Source organism: Panthera uncia, chromosome C2, assembly GCF_023721935.1.
Source record: "Panthera uncia isolate 11264 chromosome C2, Puncia_PCG_1.0, whole genome shotgun sequence".
Lineage (NCBI taxonomy): Eukaryota > Metazoa > Chordata > Mammalia > Carnivora > Felidae > Panthera > Panthera uncia.
Window position 1 is genome coordinate 2,518,395 of NC_064810.1, and position 14,895 is coordinate 2,533,289.

Consider the following 14,895-nt stretch of genomic DNA (forward strand, 5'->3'; position numbering starts at 1 on the left):
CCTCCCTTATCGTCCCACAGTCCTTGGGTGTTCTGTTTGGGTTTTGTCTTTGTTCCCTTTGCTTTTCAGTTCTGCAGCTTTCTGTGGCTGCGTTGTCCAGCTCAGAGATGCTTTTGCCAGCCATGTCCAGCCCACTAGGAAGCCCATGAAAGGCATCCTCTATTTCTGCCACAGTGGTTTTGTGTCTAGAATTTCTTTCTGGTTCTTCCTCAGGATTTCCATCTCTCTGCTTACGTTTGCCCGTCTGCTCTTGCGTGCGGTCTGCTTTATCCATCAGAGCCCTTAGCGTATTCGTCATGGTTGTTCTGAATTCCTGGTCTGACGACTCAGGCATCTCGGCCGTGTCTGGCTGTGTTGCTTGCTTTGTCTGCAAATGGGTTTTTTTTTTTTTTTTTTTTTTTTTTGCCTTTTGCCTTATGATTTTTTTTCTCGATAACCATCCAGGTGACCTGGGTAGAAGGAAGTGCTGTAAACAGCCTTTTAGTAACATGGTGGTGAGATGTCACGGGGAGGACACATTCTGTAGTCCCGTGACCCGGGCTCAGTCTTCCAGTGAGCCTGGGCCTCTGGACTGTGAACTTCACGAGTGTTTCTCAGCTTTTCCTCCCCTGCCCTCCCCCCACCCCCCTGCCTGCCATTCCCTTCGGTCTTGAATGTCTCGATCGTGTTTGTGGTGATGCTTTCAATGCTCTGATGTCAAGGCTGCTTGCCTTTCCCGGTTCCAGAGATGCTGCTGCTCTACACCGTGAATAACCCAGTCTTGCCGCCACGCATTTCAGCCTCTGACATGGCAGAGCCCACTGCGGCGCTCAGGTACATATCCTCTCTGTTCCTGCTCCCTCCTCATTGCCCCTTAAGCTCCTGCTCCTTCTGACTGTCACCCTCCCTGGCCAGCTTGCCTTCTGTCGCACTCGCCGGGATCCCGTTGGGGAACACACCGGGTTTCTACTTGCCTGTTGGCAGTCACAGGCCCCCCCCACCCCCCCTTTTCCTGATGCTCCAGCCTTGGACCGGCCATGGGCCTTCTCCTTTCCTACGCCAGGGCTGCTCAGTGATGCTTGACCAGAAGGTTCCCAGTGCAGCCATGCCATCTCACCCTTTCCTGGTCTGAAGCCCCTGCCGGGCCCCTGTCTGTGTCCTCCCCAGTCTCCGCTTTGGTCTTCAGAGTGGCCAGGTCAGACTTCAGACTCTTTGTGACCTTGACCACTTCACCGTTCCTCGGTCCCTTGCAGATGTGTTCCCAGCAAGTGGCTTTCCTTCCTGCTACCCAGGGAGCATTGGGGGATGGGCGTGACCTTACTTATGGCGGCTGCCTCATTTATGCCCACCCACTCTCTTTCTTCTCTGTGTGTCAGAGGAACCTGAGGCCTTCTGGGATTTTGGGTGACTGGTCCTTCTGCCTCTGGTTTTGATTAGCTGCCCTCTGGGATTTTGCTCAGTTGGTCGTCATCTCTTGCTTCGGCATTTTCAAATCCTCCCTCTCTACTGGCCCTTATCAGCCTTTTAGCTCCCATTTGTGCTGTGACAACCTTAATCCAGGCCCATTTGTCAGCTCTGCTGGAGTTTGGGTGGCCTTGGGTTTACCTGACATAACATGAAGGGTGGTGTCTCATGGTGCCTCGTTCCTTTTGCTTCCTCTTGAAGTCCCTGTGGGCCCCGTGGGCCACTGGCCTTGTAATAGACTTGATCCTACTGTGGGACCCAGTAGGTCTCTTGGGTGGCACACACCCACAGGGTGACAAGTGAGACATTCTTGTGACTTGGCCTTGGTGAGTTCTTTCAGCGTCCTGTCCTCCCAGCTTGTGTAATTTCTCACTTGTCCTGGCTTATCTGCCTGTTTTGGGGGAAGACCCTTTTTTAACTCCAAATCTAGAAACTTCCTATATCTGGTAGCCAGACGCACCGGCGGCTGCTGGGCCTCTCGAGGTGCTTTGTTCTGTTCCAGCAGGATGGCCGGACTGCCGTTTGCTATAGTGGTGTATCTCGTGAGCCTTGGCATCTGGGCCTCCGAGGGGATCGCCTTCCTGCTGCCCCAGCCAGGACCGCCTTCCCTGTGGGTATTTGTCACGTCCTCACACAGCAGCCTCTCAGCCTCTCAGCCCAGGCCGGCCCTCCACCAGGCTCCGTCAGCCAAGGCGGGGGAGGTCAGCGCTACCAGCCGCCGGCAAGCCGCAGGGGCTCCCGTCCACCTCTTCTCCGGCACTTCCGTTATCACCTGGCAGTCCGTGCGGGCCGGGTCAAGCAGCCCCTGTCGCCACCGGCACCAGCTCTCGTCCTCCGCCTCCAGCTTCAGGTCACGCAGGCGGGCGCGCGGCACCTGGCGCACTCTGCCGTGTCCGGCTTGTACCCGGACCTTGGGGCCCTCACAGGCCAACGTGCACCGCGCTGGCACTCAGCCTGCTGTGGTGGACGCTGAGCCTCTCCTGGTTGGGTCTTGTCCCTCCCCACTGCTTGTAGCGTGACACGGGTGTTGTCGTTCTTGACACTCGAGAGCTGGACCAACAAAATCTTTGTTTCACGTGGGGGGTCTGGATTCCAGGAATCAGAGTAACTTGGGCCTTTCTAAGTACCTTCTATTTCTTTTGTACTTAACTTTCTCAGTAACTGATTGTCATTGCCTTGCATCGTGGTTTTACCAATCCTATCAAACAGACCATGCGAGGCCTTTTAGCATCTTGTCGTAGCTGCTACTTAGGGCCACTGAACGGGTTTGCTGGAGGCCCCGGGTTCACGGTGGCTCCCCAGCTGGCGGGGAGGGCCCGGGGAACATACGGTGTTTACGGGAAGGCTGGAGAGCACAGAAGCTCCGCAAAGGCGTTTTTCGCCCAGGCACATGGAGGGACGATTATAGAAGCACCTTTGCAGTAGGGGATGTACTTGGCCCTGCTACTTGAAGTTGTTTGTTGGTCCACTTGACGGCTTTCCAGATGTCATCAGTAGGGTTTAGTCAGTGAGAAGTCTTGTACCTGCAGTCTCCCAGGTGCAGAGATTTCCTCTGGTGCAGAACCAGCTTGTGAGTTCTGCAGAAAACCAGTTCATACTTTATGGCCAGACTAGCATTATTATGTTTTGGAACGGTTGCAGTCTTGCGTGGTCATAGCTACATTTGCAGAGCTGAGCCTCCTTGAGTGATGATTCCCCATCCTAAGGACCATTGGGCTGATTTTTCCCTTGGAATCCCAGTTTCCAAAGAGGAGAGAACTTGGAAGGTGAGAACCCAGACTGTACTTTATAAAGATGGTTCTAGAAGCATTTCCCCCAAATGTCATAGTGGCCGTGTTTTAGGACTACACTTAGGACTCTAAGCTTGGAGAGGGAACTCTGCAGGCACCACAGTGCACTCAGTGGATGCATTGCTCATCTCTCCTCCCTTTGCTGGAAACTTCTGGGTGCCACAGACCGTGCTTCAGCTCTGTATTCCCAAGGCCTGATACACAGAAGGTACTCAGTAAATGATGCTAAATGAGCAAAGGAGGCAGACATTCACTCTCTAGGGTCTGGTTATACCTGTTTGTTGTTAAAGTCGTACAGAGTGTAACCAGCATTTGGGTGAGCTGAAACCTTCACATAAGGAACAGCTTAATTCCAGTTGAAAAGAAATCTTCAAACGTGATTGCGTTTTCTTAATTGTTACTAAACTTTATTAATCCTAAGTAGTAGGAAAGCTATTGTTATTATTTTGTTTAGTGTTTATTTTTATTTTTGAGACAGAGACAGAACATGAGCAGGGGAGGGACAGAGAGGGAGACACAGAATCCGAAGCAGTGTCCAGGCTCTGAGCCGTCAGCACAGAGCCTGACGTGGGGCTCGAACCCACAAATCGAGAGATCATGACCTGAGCCGAAGTCGAGACGCTCAACTGACTGAGTCACCCAGGTGCCCTGGGAAGTTATTATTATGGACATTACAGCGTATTTCTAGGATGGTGGTTAATGGTTAAATATTTTGAAGAGGGACATACATTGGAGGACAAAATCTTAGGTTATGTTCAAATTCCTTAGAGTTGGCAGCATTTCCAGATATTAACAAAGGTCAACAAAGCTTCTAAAATGTTTCTAACATTTGGGGCCTGGGAGCTACTATATTTTATTTTTCAGGCGGTAGAGCTTGCAGCCACAAAATGTTTAACACTCAGTGAATTAGTCAAATGCTAAGTTTTCAATTGGTAGGTGGTAGTTTGAATATAACCTTGATTTTTCTTAAAGGCATTTTAAGGGTTTCAGCCTACCCAGTTTGATCATTCTATGTACACTTTTTAAAAAAACAAAAAATCTATATTTGGCATTTTCATTAAGAAAAAGCAAATAATGTAATACACATATGGGCAAAAGAGATCATCAGGCAGTTCACAAAGGAAACACTGGCAAGCTTCATAAATATGGAAAAAGATTCTTGGCTTCAATCATAATGCAAATTATTACCATTATGAGATAACTTCATTCTATCTCATTGAAAAAAATCAGTGTCTGACAGTTAAGAGCTGTGGAGAGATGCGAGGCCTGAGAATGCTTACACCTGTCCGCTGCTGGTGGGAGGGAGACGAAGGCAGGTGGGCAGCATCTGTTGAGGTTAATATGCTTATGCCTGGAACAGGTAATCCCCTTTTGCGCACATACTCCAGAAAAAGTTTTAGCTGTAAACACTAGGACACTAGTGCAGAAATGTCATGGCATCTGCATTTGTAATAGCACGTACTAGGAATGATCTAAACCTTTGTCAGCTACAGAATAGGTAGAGTGTGATTAATTCACGTGAAAATACTATTCAAGTCAATGTGGACAAACATCTCACTGTGGTGTGAAATATTACGGCACGGTATGCTGCCACCGATACAGACACGGAAGATGGGATTGTCGGGCTCTGCACGTGTGCTGTGAAAATGTCTAAAAGTGCGTGGCTGTGTCATGGGACAAATGGAGGTAAGGTATGCATTTAGACAGAGTTCACAAAGGGGATTTGACTGTGGTGATAAGGTTTTTTTTTCTTAACCAGGGAGGTGGGTATTGTATCATTCTTTCTATCTTTACTGGGCCTTTAATGCTACACGGTAGGTAAAAATTAATCTGTAGACATTTGGTTAGGGTTACATACGCTGATTTGTAGGTTCTAACTTGATAAGGGGGCGCAGAATCTAAAAAAGCAGATTATGTATTTAATTACTGTACTTATTGGAAAAAAGAAACAACCAAACAATCCTAAAATGTGTATGGAACCACAAAAGACCCTGACTAGCCACAGTGACCTCGAAGAAGGAAAGCAAAGCTGGAGGCATCGCATTTCCAGATTTCAAGTTATATTACAAAGCTGTAGTTATCAACGCAATATGGTACTGGCACAAACATAGACACATAGATCAATGGAACAGAAATGAACCCACAACTATATGGTCAATTAATCTTTGACAGAGCAGGAAAGAATATCCAACGGAAAAAAAAGACAGTCTCTTCAGTAAATGGTGTTGGGAAAACTAGACAGCGACATGCAAAAGAATGAAACTGGACCACTTTCTTACACCAGACACAAAATAAATTAAAAATGGATGAAAGACGTAAATGTGAGACAGGAAACCATCAAAATCCCAGAGGAGAATGCAGTCAGTGAGGTCTTTGACATCAGTGGTAGCAACTACTTTCTAGATATCTCACCAGAGGCAAGGGAAACAAAAGCAAAAGTAAACTATTGGGACTTTGTCAAGATGAAAATCTTCTGCACAGCAAAGGAAACCAACAAAACTGAAAGGCAACCTGCTGAATGGGAGAAGATATTTGCAAATGACCTGTCTGATAAAGGGTTAGTATCCAAAATATAAAAAGAACTAATAGAACTTACCACCCAAAAAACAATCCAATTAAAAAATGGGCAGAAGACACGAACAGGTGTTTCTCCAAAGAAGACATCCAGATGGCCAACAGATGCATGGATAGATGCTCAGCGTCACTCATCATCAGGGAGATGGAATCCAAAACCGCAGTGAGCTACCACCTTACACCTGTCAGAATGGTGAAAATCAACAGCACAAGAAACAAGTATTGTCAAGGATGTGGGGAAAAGGGAAGCCTTGTGTTGTGCACTGTTGGTGGAAATGCAAACTGGTGTAGCCACTCTGGAAAACAGTATGGGGTTCCCTGAAAAAGTTAAAAATAGAACTACCCTATGATCCAGCAATTGTATTACTGGGTATTTACCCAAAGGATACAAAAATGCTGATTCAAAGGGGTACATGCATCTCAACGTCTATAGCAGCATTATTTACAATAGCCAGGCTAGGAAAGCAGCCCAAATGTCCATTGATGAATGAATAAAAATATGGTGTGTGTGTGTGTGTGTGTGTGTGTGTGTGTGTGTGTGATGGAATATTATTCAGCCTTAAAAAAGTGAAATCTTGCCATTTGCGACAACATGGTTGGATCTAGAAAGTATTATGCTAAGTGAAATAAGTCAGAGAAAGACAAATACCATACCTCACTTATAGGTATGGAATTTAAGCAACAAAACCAGCACAGGGGAAAAGAAGAGAGGCAAAGAAAGAAACAGCCTCTTAATTGTAGACAGCACACTGCTGGTCACCAGAGGGGAGGTGGGGATGGGTGAGATAGGTGATGGGGCTTAAGGGGGGCACTTGTGATGAGCACCAGGCGATGTATGGAGGTGTCGAATCACTATATTGTGTGCTTGAAACTAATACTACGCTGCATGTTAACTGGGATTTAAGTAAAAGCTTAAAAAATATTTACTAGGACAGGTACTTGCTCCTACAGTTGGCCCATGGCAAATGCTCAGTGAGATTTCAAAAAATATGTATATGTTGGTGGGCCTCAAACTGCCAGTTTCTGTGCATTGTTTCATCTGAAGTATGGTGGTGAGGCTCTGCCGTTTGCCTCTCTCGGTTAATATGTGCGGTCTCTTATAAGCATTTTATTGCTCATCGTTCGCTAGCTTTACTTGACGGTGCTAATTTGGCTACTTTTGGTTTTAGTCCAGATGACCAGTCGGGGCTTTTGTTTCCTGAGGTTATGCCTTTTTGTTTATTTTTGTTGTTGGTTTGTTTTGAAGTGTTGGGTGTCTCTGTTCTTTGTTACTTCCAGTTGTCATTTCTTTTAAGATGAGTAAGGTAATCCAGGAGTGTCACCTTTACTTGTAATGACTCAGCCTGTCCGTCAGACTGTCAGGAGGGCTTCCTGACTTCTTATCAGGCCGATCTATGCAGCCCGGCCTGGGGAAGCTAGGCGGAAAGAGTGGGTTTGCCAGTGTCTCTCTCGTAGCCTGGGTTTCAGTCCTCTCTCTGTCGATATCAGATGTGTCTGCAGTTCCCAGCCTTTGGAGCCTTCGCATCTGTTTGTAACGAATCTTCTGCTTAGCTTTGTGGAAGGAAGCAGAATCTGCCTACCTTTTTTGTCACTGGAGGGAAGTCGGACTCCTGGTACTACAGCAGTTTGGGAGATGACATTTACTTTTAATACCTCAGTGCCAGAAGAGTCGATGGTGCAGTTTCTCTTGACTTTGCAGTTGGAAACTTGATACATTATTTACAAAATATTTGTGGTTAGAATAGAAATCTTGGAACAGAAGGTTTTCTGGGTTTGTTGTTTGCTGAGTCCTGTGTGACCTTGGAGAAGTCTCCGGTCTTCTGTGAGATACAGCCTGGCAATGACATGAGATCCCTGCGATTACATTTGTTCCCATCTTAGCTGCCTCTGGATGGCTGATTTTGACCAAATACGAATTTTAAAGGTATTTATCAATTTTGTGAGTCGTTTTTGCCACCTTAAATGGCAGTCAATGGAGCGTTTCAACTGGCTGTGTTTCCTGGGTTTGCCCTGTATTCCAGCTGTCACTCACATGCCGATTGTGCCTTGTAAGGTTGAAAGATTAGCTAGCTTAAAAAAAATAAAAAAGATTAGCTAGCTTATTTTCATTCTCTAAGGCAGGGGTCACAAACTTTATCTGTAAAGGGCCAGAGAGAAAATACTTTAGGCTTTGCGGGCCACATGGCCTCTGTAGCAGTGACTCGGCCGTGCTGTTGTAGCATATGGAAACGCGGGGACGGTACGTGTAATTTCGAGGAATTCCGACTACCCGTGTTGGTGATCTGAGAAAAGAACTTCTCTCTTCTTAGATTCCTGGGTTGGAGGCCTCAGAAAGTTCTAGTTAAAGTGCTGAATTTTCCTCATGAATACCGACATTTGAACAGCTCTTAGTAACTCATTAAATAGATTACTAATGAATAGGTTTTGGATACGCGCAAACGTTCGCGGGAAACCTTGAAAGGATTTGCAAGTTTGGCTCCTTTTGTGGCCCGTGAGAAGGCAGAGGATCATCATCTGAGAACTGAACATCACTGCCCTGGAGGGCGCTAGTCTAGCGTTGTCTTCTTGAACTTGGTAGCATTACTTTGACTTTGCAAACACCCATGGGAATATGGGGAGAGAACGCCTTGTCTCTGCGTGCTTGGCCCTGCTGGGGCTCTCAGTCGCTGGGGGTTGGTGCCCTTTCCATATTCAAACTGAGTGCTTACAGGCCCTGCAGCAGGCTGTGTGGCTGCAAAAATGAATAAGCCACGGAGCTTAGAAACCAACTATTTTAACAGAAAACCGTAGTAAACATTTCTGTGGCGTGCATGTGAGCGTGTACCACAGTTGATTTAATTAGTCCCTTGTTAATGGACCGAATCGCTATTGATTTTCTTTTGCTTCAGGCTCCAATGTGTCTTGGCATGGCACTGTTACTGATCCCTTCTTTATTTAAAATGTTGACGTATTGCTTATTACGGAGTTTTTGCAGTGGTTTTGATTTTTTAAAAGTTTGCCGTACAGTACGTTAAAAAAAAAAAATCTTGTTTGCTGACCGTTTTGGCACCCCTTGCATTTGCACCAAAGAAATGCCTTCTCTCTGCACCCTAGTGGGCCCTGCCAGGTAAATCTTCCAGCGTCCCCTGGACTTTGCAGGTTGTCTTTGTGGACTCTGGGTTCTGTTATCTCTTCCTGAAGGGAAAGAGTTTGTCCTAGCAGGCGGTTAGCTTTACCTGACTCTTAAACTCCGACTCCCCTGAGGTGATCAACACACTCGGGGCCCTGTCCTTGGTTTTCCAGCCCCTACTGCTCACGGGGCCTCTTCGGGGCTGCCTTGTGGAGGCCCCGAGGCCGGGGCCACGGAGGTTTTGCCCTGCACTGTAGTGCTCCCGGGCGGCGTCCTGGGCCGAGTCCCCGCCTGCCTATGCTCCCTCCTCCCCGCCTGTGCTCTGCTTGCCGTAGCTCCTTTAACTCCTCCTCTCTCTCTGTGTGGGGCCTCTCCTTACCAGCCTTGCCACTGCCTCAGTTTCCCTTGAGTTTCACCATTTGATTGTTACCCTTTCACTTTTTGTAAGTTCTAGGTCCTCCTTTGAATGGGCTGGCCACTTGTAATACTCCATAGCTCCTTTATCTCGTTTCTTAAATTTATTTTTGTATTTTTCTTAATATTTATTTTTATTTCTGAGAGAGAATGTGTGCAAGTGGGGGAGGGGCAGAGAGAGAGGGGGGACAGAGGATCTGAAGCAGGCTCTGTGCAGACTGCAGAGAGCCCGATGTGGGGCTCGAACTCACGAACCGTTGGATCGTGACCTGAGCCGAAGTCGGACGCTCAACCGATTGAGCCCCCCAGGCGCCCCTCTTTTTGTATTCTCTGTACCTACTAAATATACCCATTTTCTGTTCTGTGGTTGACACTTCCAGGGTGTGCCACTTCTCTCTGTAGAAAAATTCTGACTCTCATTGGTTCTTTGTGCTCTCACTTGTGACATCTCGTTTCTCATGGCTTTTGTGATTTTTGTTATGGACTCACATTTGTTGGTACTGTATTTGGGGCAGTTCTTTGAAGATCGGGTTGAGGGTTCTATCCTGGCTCTCCTTTGTCTTAAAATTGTTGGCTTGTGGATTTTCAGGCCATCCACAAAGTGTGGATTCATGCCCAGCTTCACAACTCACACTCTCTGGTTTTCCGCAGGGCTCTGGGATCTGAGTCCCTGTCTCGCGTGGGTCTGAGACCTTTCCTTCTGTCCTGCTGCCCATAGCCACTGTGCTGCACCATAGCTGTGTGCTTCTGGAATCTGTCATCACGCCTCCCTGAATTTGCACTCTCACCGAGTTCCTGGTCAGGGGTATTTTCCCTTCACTTCTTGCAAGCTCATCCATTCTTTCAGGGGCTTGCAAAATCTTTGTGTAGCTTGTTTTTTCTTTTCTTTTCTTTTCTTTTAAATTGCTTTGCAATGTGAGGTTTTGGGATCTCTGTATTCTGCAGTATTACTAGAAATCTGTCTGACAGTTTTCCAGTTTTCATTAGACTCTAACTTAGCAGTTGTGGTCAGTTCTTACGATAGCTTCTAAGATCCTGATTAACTCTGGATACTGTCTTGTCGGTGTTAGAAATGGGGTTATGGCATTCTTCATCCTCATGCTGTGGATTAAACACATTTGTATGGCCTGAGTGGGCTACCCAGACATCTGGATAATTTCCACTGAATTTATTCCACCTGAATTGTGAATTGAGGGTTGCCTGTGTGTAAATGCAGGACTGGTAATAAAAGAGATGACTGCATAAATCTGGTCTTGAGGTTTCCTGTGGGACCCTCTCTGCAGTCGTGTCCCTTGATTAGGTGCACTTTGCGAAGGTGGTTTTATGTGGCCCTGTTGCCGGAGCTTCCCATTTTCCTGTAGCGTCCTGGAGGCCTACACCCCGTTTCCGGCCCCTGTCACCCGGCCTGTTGAGTGGGACCCCTGCGGTGTTCACCAGGAGGTGTGCTGGGGGTGAGACTCCACGTGGGGCATCAAATCAACCTGCCTTCTTTACATTTCAGGTTACTGCTGATGTCCCTGTACAACGTGAGCATCAACCTGAAAGGCCTGAAGTACATCAGCGAGAGCCCGGGCTTCATCCCGCTGCTTTGGTGGCTTCTGAGTGGTGAGGAGAGAGGGCTCCCCCGTGCGTCTTCTCGTCCAGCCTGGGCGCCTGCCCCTCTGTGGCTGGAGGAAGCTGTAAGGTTGGGATGGCGGGCCCAAGGGTATTAGCATTTTTTCAAAGAAAGCTTTCAAACTATGAAGAGCTCAGTGGGGTGCTAGGTTATTTCTGGTTCTGCTTCTGGAGTATTGCTCTCAGTTATGATTCTGTGACACAAAGAAAAATGATCTTCTAGAACAGCTGGCAAGGGGCGTTCACCCATCCCTTTCTCTGCGGGCAATACAGCACTGAGTGTGTCGTCTGTGGCTCCGAATGTCAGGGAAAGAACGTGGGGAAAAAGACATCAGGGAGATTGCAGCCCTGGAGTTACATATGTAGTATGCGTATGTGGGGTTGTTATTTTCTTTGAAATAAAAGCTCTGTCTACTCTCTTTGTGTAGTTAACGTTCAGTGTTATATTCGTTTCCGCTGTATAATATAGCGATTCCACATTTCTCTGTGTTACTCACTGCCCCTCATGATAAATGTATTCTGGATTCCCTTCATCTATCTTTCCCCCCCACCAACCTCCCCTCAGGTGACCACCAGTCTGTTCTCTATAGTTAGGAGTCTGTTTCTTGGTTTGTCTCTATTTTTCCCCTTTGTTTGTTTCTTCAATTCCACTTAATTGTGAGTGAAATCATATGGTACTTGGCTTTCTCTGACTGGCTTATTTCACATGCCATTATACTCTCTAGATCCAATCATATCATTGCAAATGGCAAGATTTTATTGCTTTTTATGACTGAGTGGTATTCCATTATACGTATGCCACATCTTCTTTATCTACTCATCAATAGATGAAACCGCTCAGGCTGCTCCTATAATTTGGCTCCTACAGATAACGCTGCAGTTTACGTAGGGGTGCATATATGCTTTCGCTAACGGAATTAGCGATTTCATACTCTTTGGGTAAATAACCAGTAGTGTGATTACCGGGTCATAGGTAGATCTGCTTTTAACTTTTTGAGGAACCGCCATACTGCTTTCCAGAGTGGCTGCACCAGTTTGCATTCCCACCAGTAAATAGTACATGAGAGTTCTCCTTTCTCCACATCCTCACCAACAGCTCTTATTTCTTGTGTTTTTGATTTTAGCCATTCTGACAGGCGAGAGGTGGGATTTCATTGTGGCTTTGATTTTCATTTTCCTGGTGATGAGTGACGTTGAGCATCTTTTCGTGTACCTGTTAACCATCTGTATGTCTTCTTGGGAGAAATGCCTGTTCCTGTCTTCTGCCTACTTTTAAATTGAAGTATTTGTTTTTTGGGGTGTTGAGTTTTATAAGTTCTGTTGTGTATTTTTGATACTCCCCCTTTATCAGACATGTCATTTGCGAATGTCTTCTGTTCTGTAGGTTACTTTTTTATTTTATTGGTTTGGTTTGCTGTGCAGAAGCTTTTTATTTTGATGAAGTCCAACAGTTTATTTTTGCTTTTGTTTCTCTTGCCTCAGGAGGCACATCTAGAAAAATGTTGTGGCCAATGTCTGACCACCAAGTTAACACAATTCTGTCCCAATCTGTTCATCATAACTTTTATTTATTTTGAGAGGTAGTGCGCACGTGCGTGCACCCAAGTGGGAGCGGGCGGGGGAGGGGGAGGGAGAGAGAGAGAGAGAGGGAGACAGAGAATCCTAAGCAGGCTCCAACACTGTCAGCACGGAGCCTGACATGGGGCTCAATCTCACGAAGTGTGAGATCATGACCTGAGCTGAAATCAAGAGTCAGACACCTAACCAACTGAGCCATCCAGGCGCCACCATCATAACTTTTAACACTGTGTGTTTAGTAGGCACGTATTTCACTCAAGTGTGCAAAAATAGACTTGCCTTATTTTTTCATAACTTAGGTCAATCTCCCCTGGAGCTTCAGTGCCACTTGCCGGTGAATGCTTCTTTTTTGTAACAGCAGTTTGGAGGTATAATTGACATGCAATAAACACACGTTTAAGGCAATCAATGGATAAGTCTTGATGTAAATATGCACCTGTCACCACAATAAAGATAGTGAACGTGGCCATCACCCCCAAAAGGTACCTTGTACCACTTGGTGGTCCCTCCCTCCCATCCCTCTGCTCCTGTCTTCCCACTCATTCACCACCTTTTTGCACTATAAATTAGTTTTCATTTTCCACGAGTTTATATTCCTGGATTCCTGCATCTTGTATTCTGTTTTGCCTGGCTTCTCTCATTCAACATGATTATTTTGAGATCCGTCCGTGTTGTTATTGTGGACTGATAATTGGCTGCTTTTTATCGCTAAATAGTGCCCTGTGATGTGGGTGCACTACAGTTGCTTTATTTATTCAGGTGCTGATAGACATTTGGGTTGTCTCTAGGTTTCGGCTATTATAAATAAAACTGTTGTGAACATTCTAGTATGTCTTTGCATGGATATATGTTTTCATTTCTTTTGGGTAAATACCTAGGAGTGGAACGTCTAGGTGTATGGTAAGTGTATGCTACCATTTTGCACACCCCCCAGCAGTATGTCAACTGCTGCGTAACCTTGTCAGTGCTCGCTGGTCTCTCTGTTTAACTTTAGACTTTAGATAGTGACACCTCACTGTGGTCTTAATTTGCACTTTTGTTATGACTAACGATGTTGAACACCTTTTCATGTACTAATTTCCCATCCATGTATCTTCTCTGATAAGGTATCGTTTCATATCTTTTGCCCATTAAAAAAAATTGGGTTGGTTTAATTGAGTATCGAGAGTTCATTGTATATTCTAGATACAAATCCTTTGTCAGTACGTGGTTTGCAAATATTTTCTCCCAGTCTGTGGCTTGTCTTTTCATTTTCTTTAAAGCATTTTCAAAGAATGGAAGTTCTTAATTTTGATGAGGTTTAACTTCTTCTTTTTCTTTTATGAATTGTGCTTTTCGTGTATTCACGTTTTATTTATTTTTGAGAGAGCATAAGCAGGGGAAGGGTAGAGAGAGGGGGACAGAGGATCTGAGGCAGGCTCTGCGTTGACAGCAGCCAACCCAATGGGGGGGGGGGGGGCTTGAACTCATGAACCGCGACATCATGATCTGAGCTGAAGTTGGATGCTCGGCTGACTGAGCCACCCAGGTGCCCCTAAATTTGTTTTCTTTTAATAGTTCTAAAGTTTTGAGTTTTATAGATTTAGGTCTGTGAGCCATTTTGGAATAACACTTGCATGTGGCAGGAAGTGAGAATCCCAGTTCTTGTTTTCTGTACGGCTGCTTGGTTGGTGTAATGCCATTTGTTGTGAAGGCCCCTTTCTCCACCAGATTGCCTCTGAACCTTTGTTGAAAATCACATGACAGCGTATGTGAGAGCGCGGTTTTGGACTTACTATTCTGTTCCGTGGATCCATTTTTGTCTTTATGCCAGTATCATACTCTATAATAAATCTTCCATCAGGTAATGTAAATCCTCCAACACTGTTCTGATTTTTCAAAGTTTTTTTTTCGTTATTTCTAAGTTCTTTGTGTTTCCAGATAATTTGAGAAATCAGCATGTCACTTTGTACCAAAAACAAATCCTATTGGGATTTTTATCGGGGTTGTGCTGAATTGACCTTTCATTTGGGGAGAATTGGCATTTTAGCAATATTGAGCCTTCCAGTCCATGAACATAAGTATATATGTCCATTTATTTAGTTTTGTTGGCAACAGGGATCTCTCATGTTTCTTTATATCTTAAGAATAGAGGAACTGACCTCCTTTGTTCCTAGCTGTTTTTGCAAGGATGTTTGCATAGTGAGCACCCTTAGTAGGTAGAGATGCTGTCTATCTCCAGAGCCAAGGGTGGGCTTGTTTACAAGCATGCAGTAAGGGTAATGCTTCCCTCTAGGGCAAAGGTCAGGTGGGCTTACTACCCATTATGAAAGATCTGGGGTTCCTCCTGTGTAAGGCAACCCATGGCCTGTTCGTGGCACTGTAGAATTGGGT

General features: G+C 45.8%; 1 protein-coding gene across 2 annotated transcripts in view; it reads left to right on the forward strand.

Moving 5' to 3' along the window:
• Positions 1-14,895, forward strand: part of HSF2BP (heat shock transcription factor 2 binding protein) — a 93,019-nt gene that overhangs the window by 40,653 nt on the left and 37,471 nt on the right. For both annotated transcript variants that reach the window (XM_049627773.1, XM_049627774.1), the window contains exon 8: positions 10,832-10,935. In XM_049627773.1, coding sequence (XP_049483730.1) covers positions 10,832-10,935 — 104 coding nt within the window. The remainder of the gene's footprint in view (positions 1-10,831; positions 10,936-14,895) is intronic.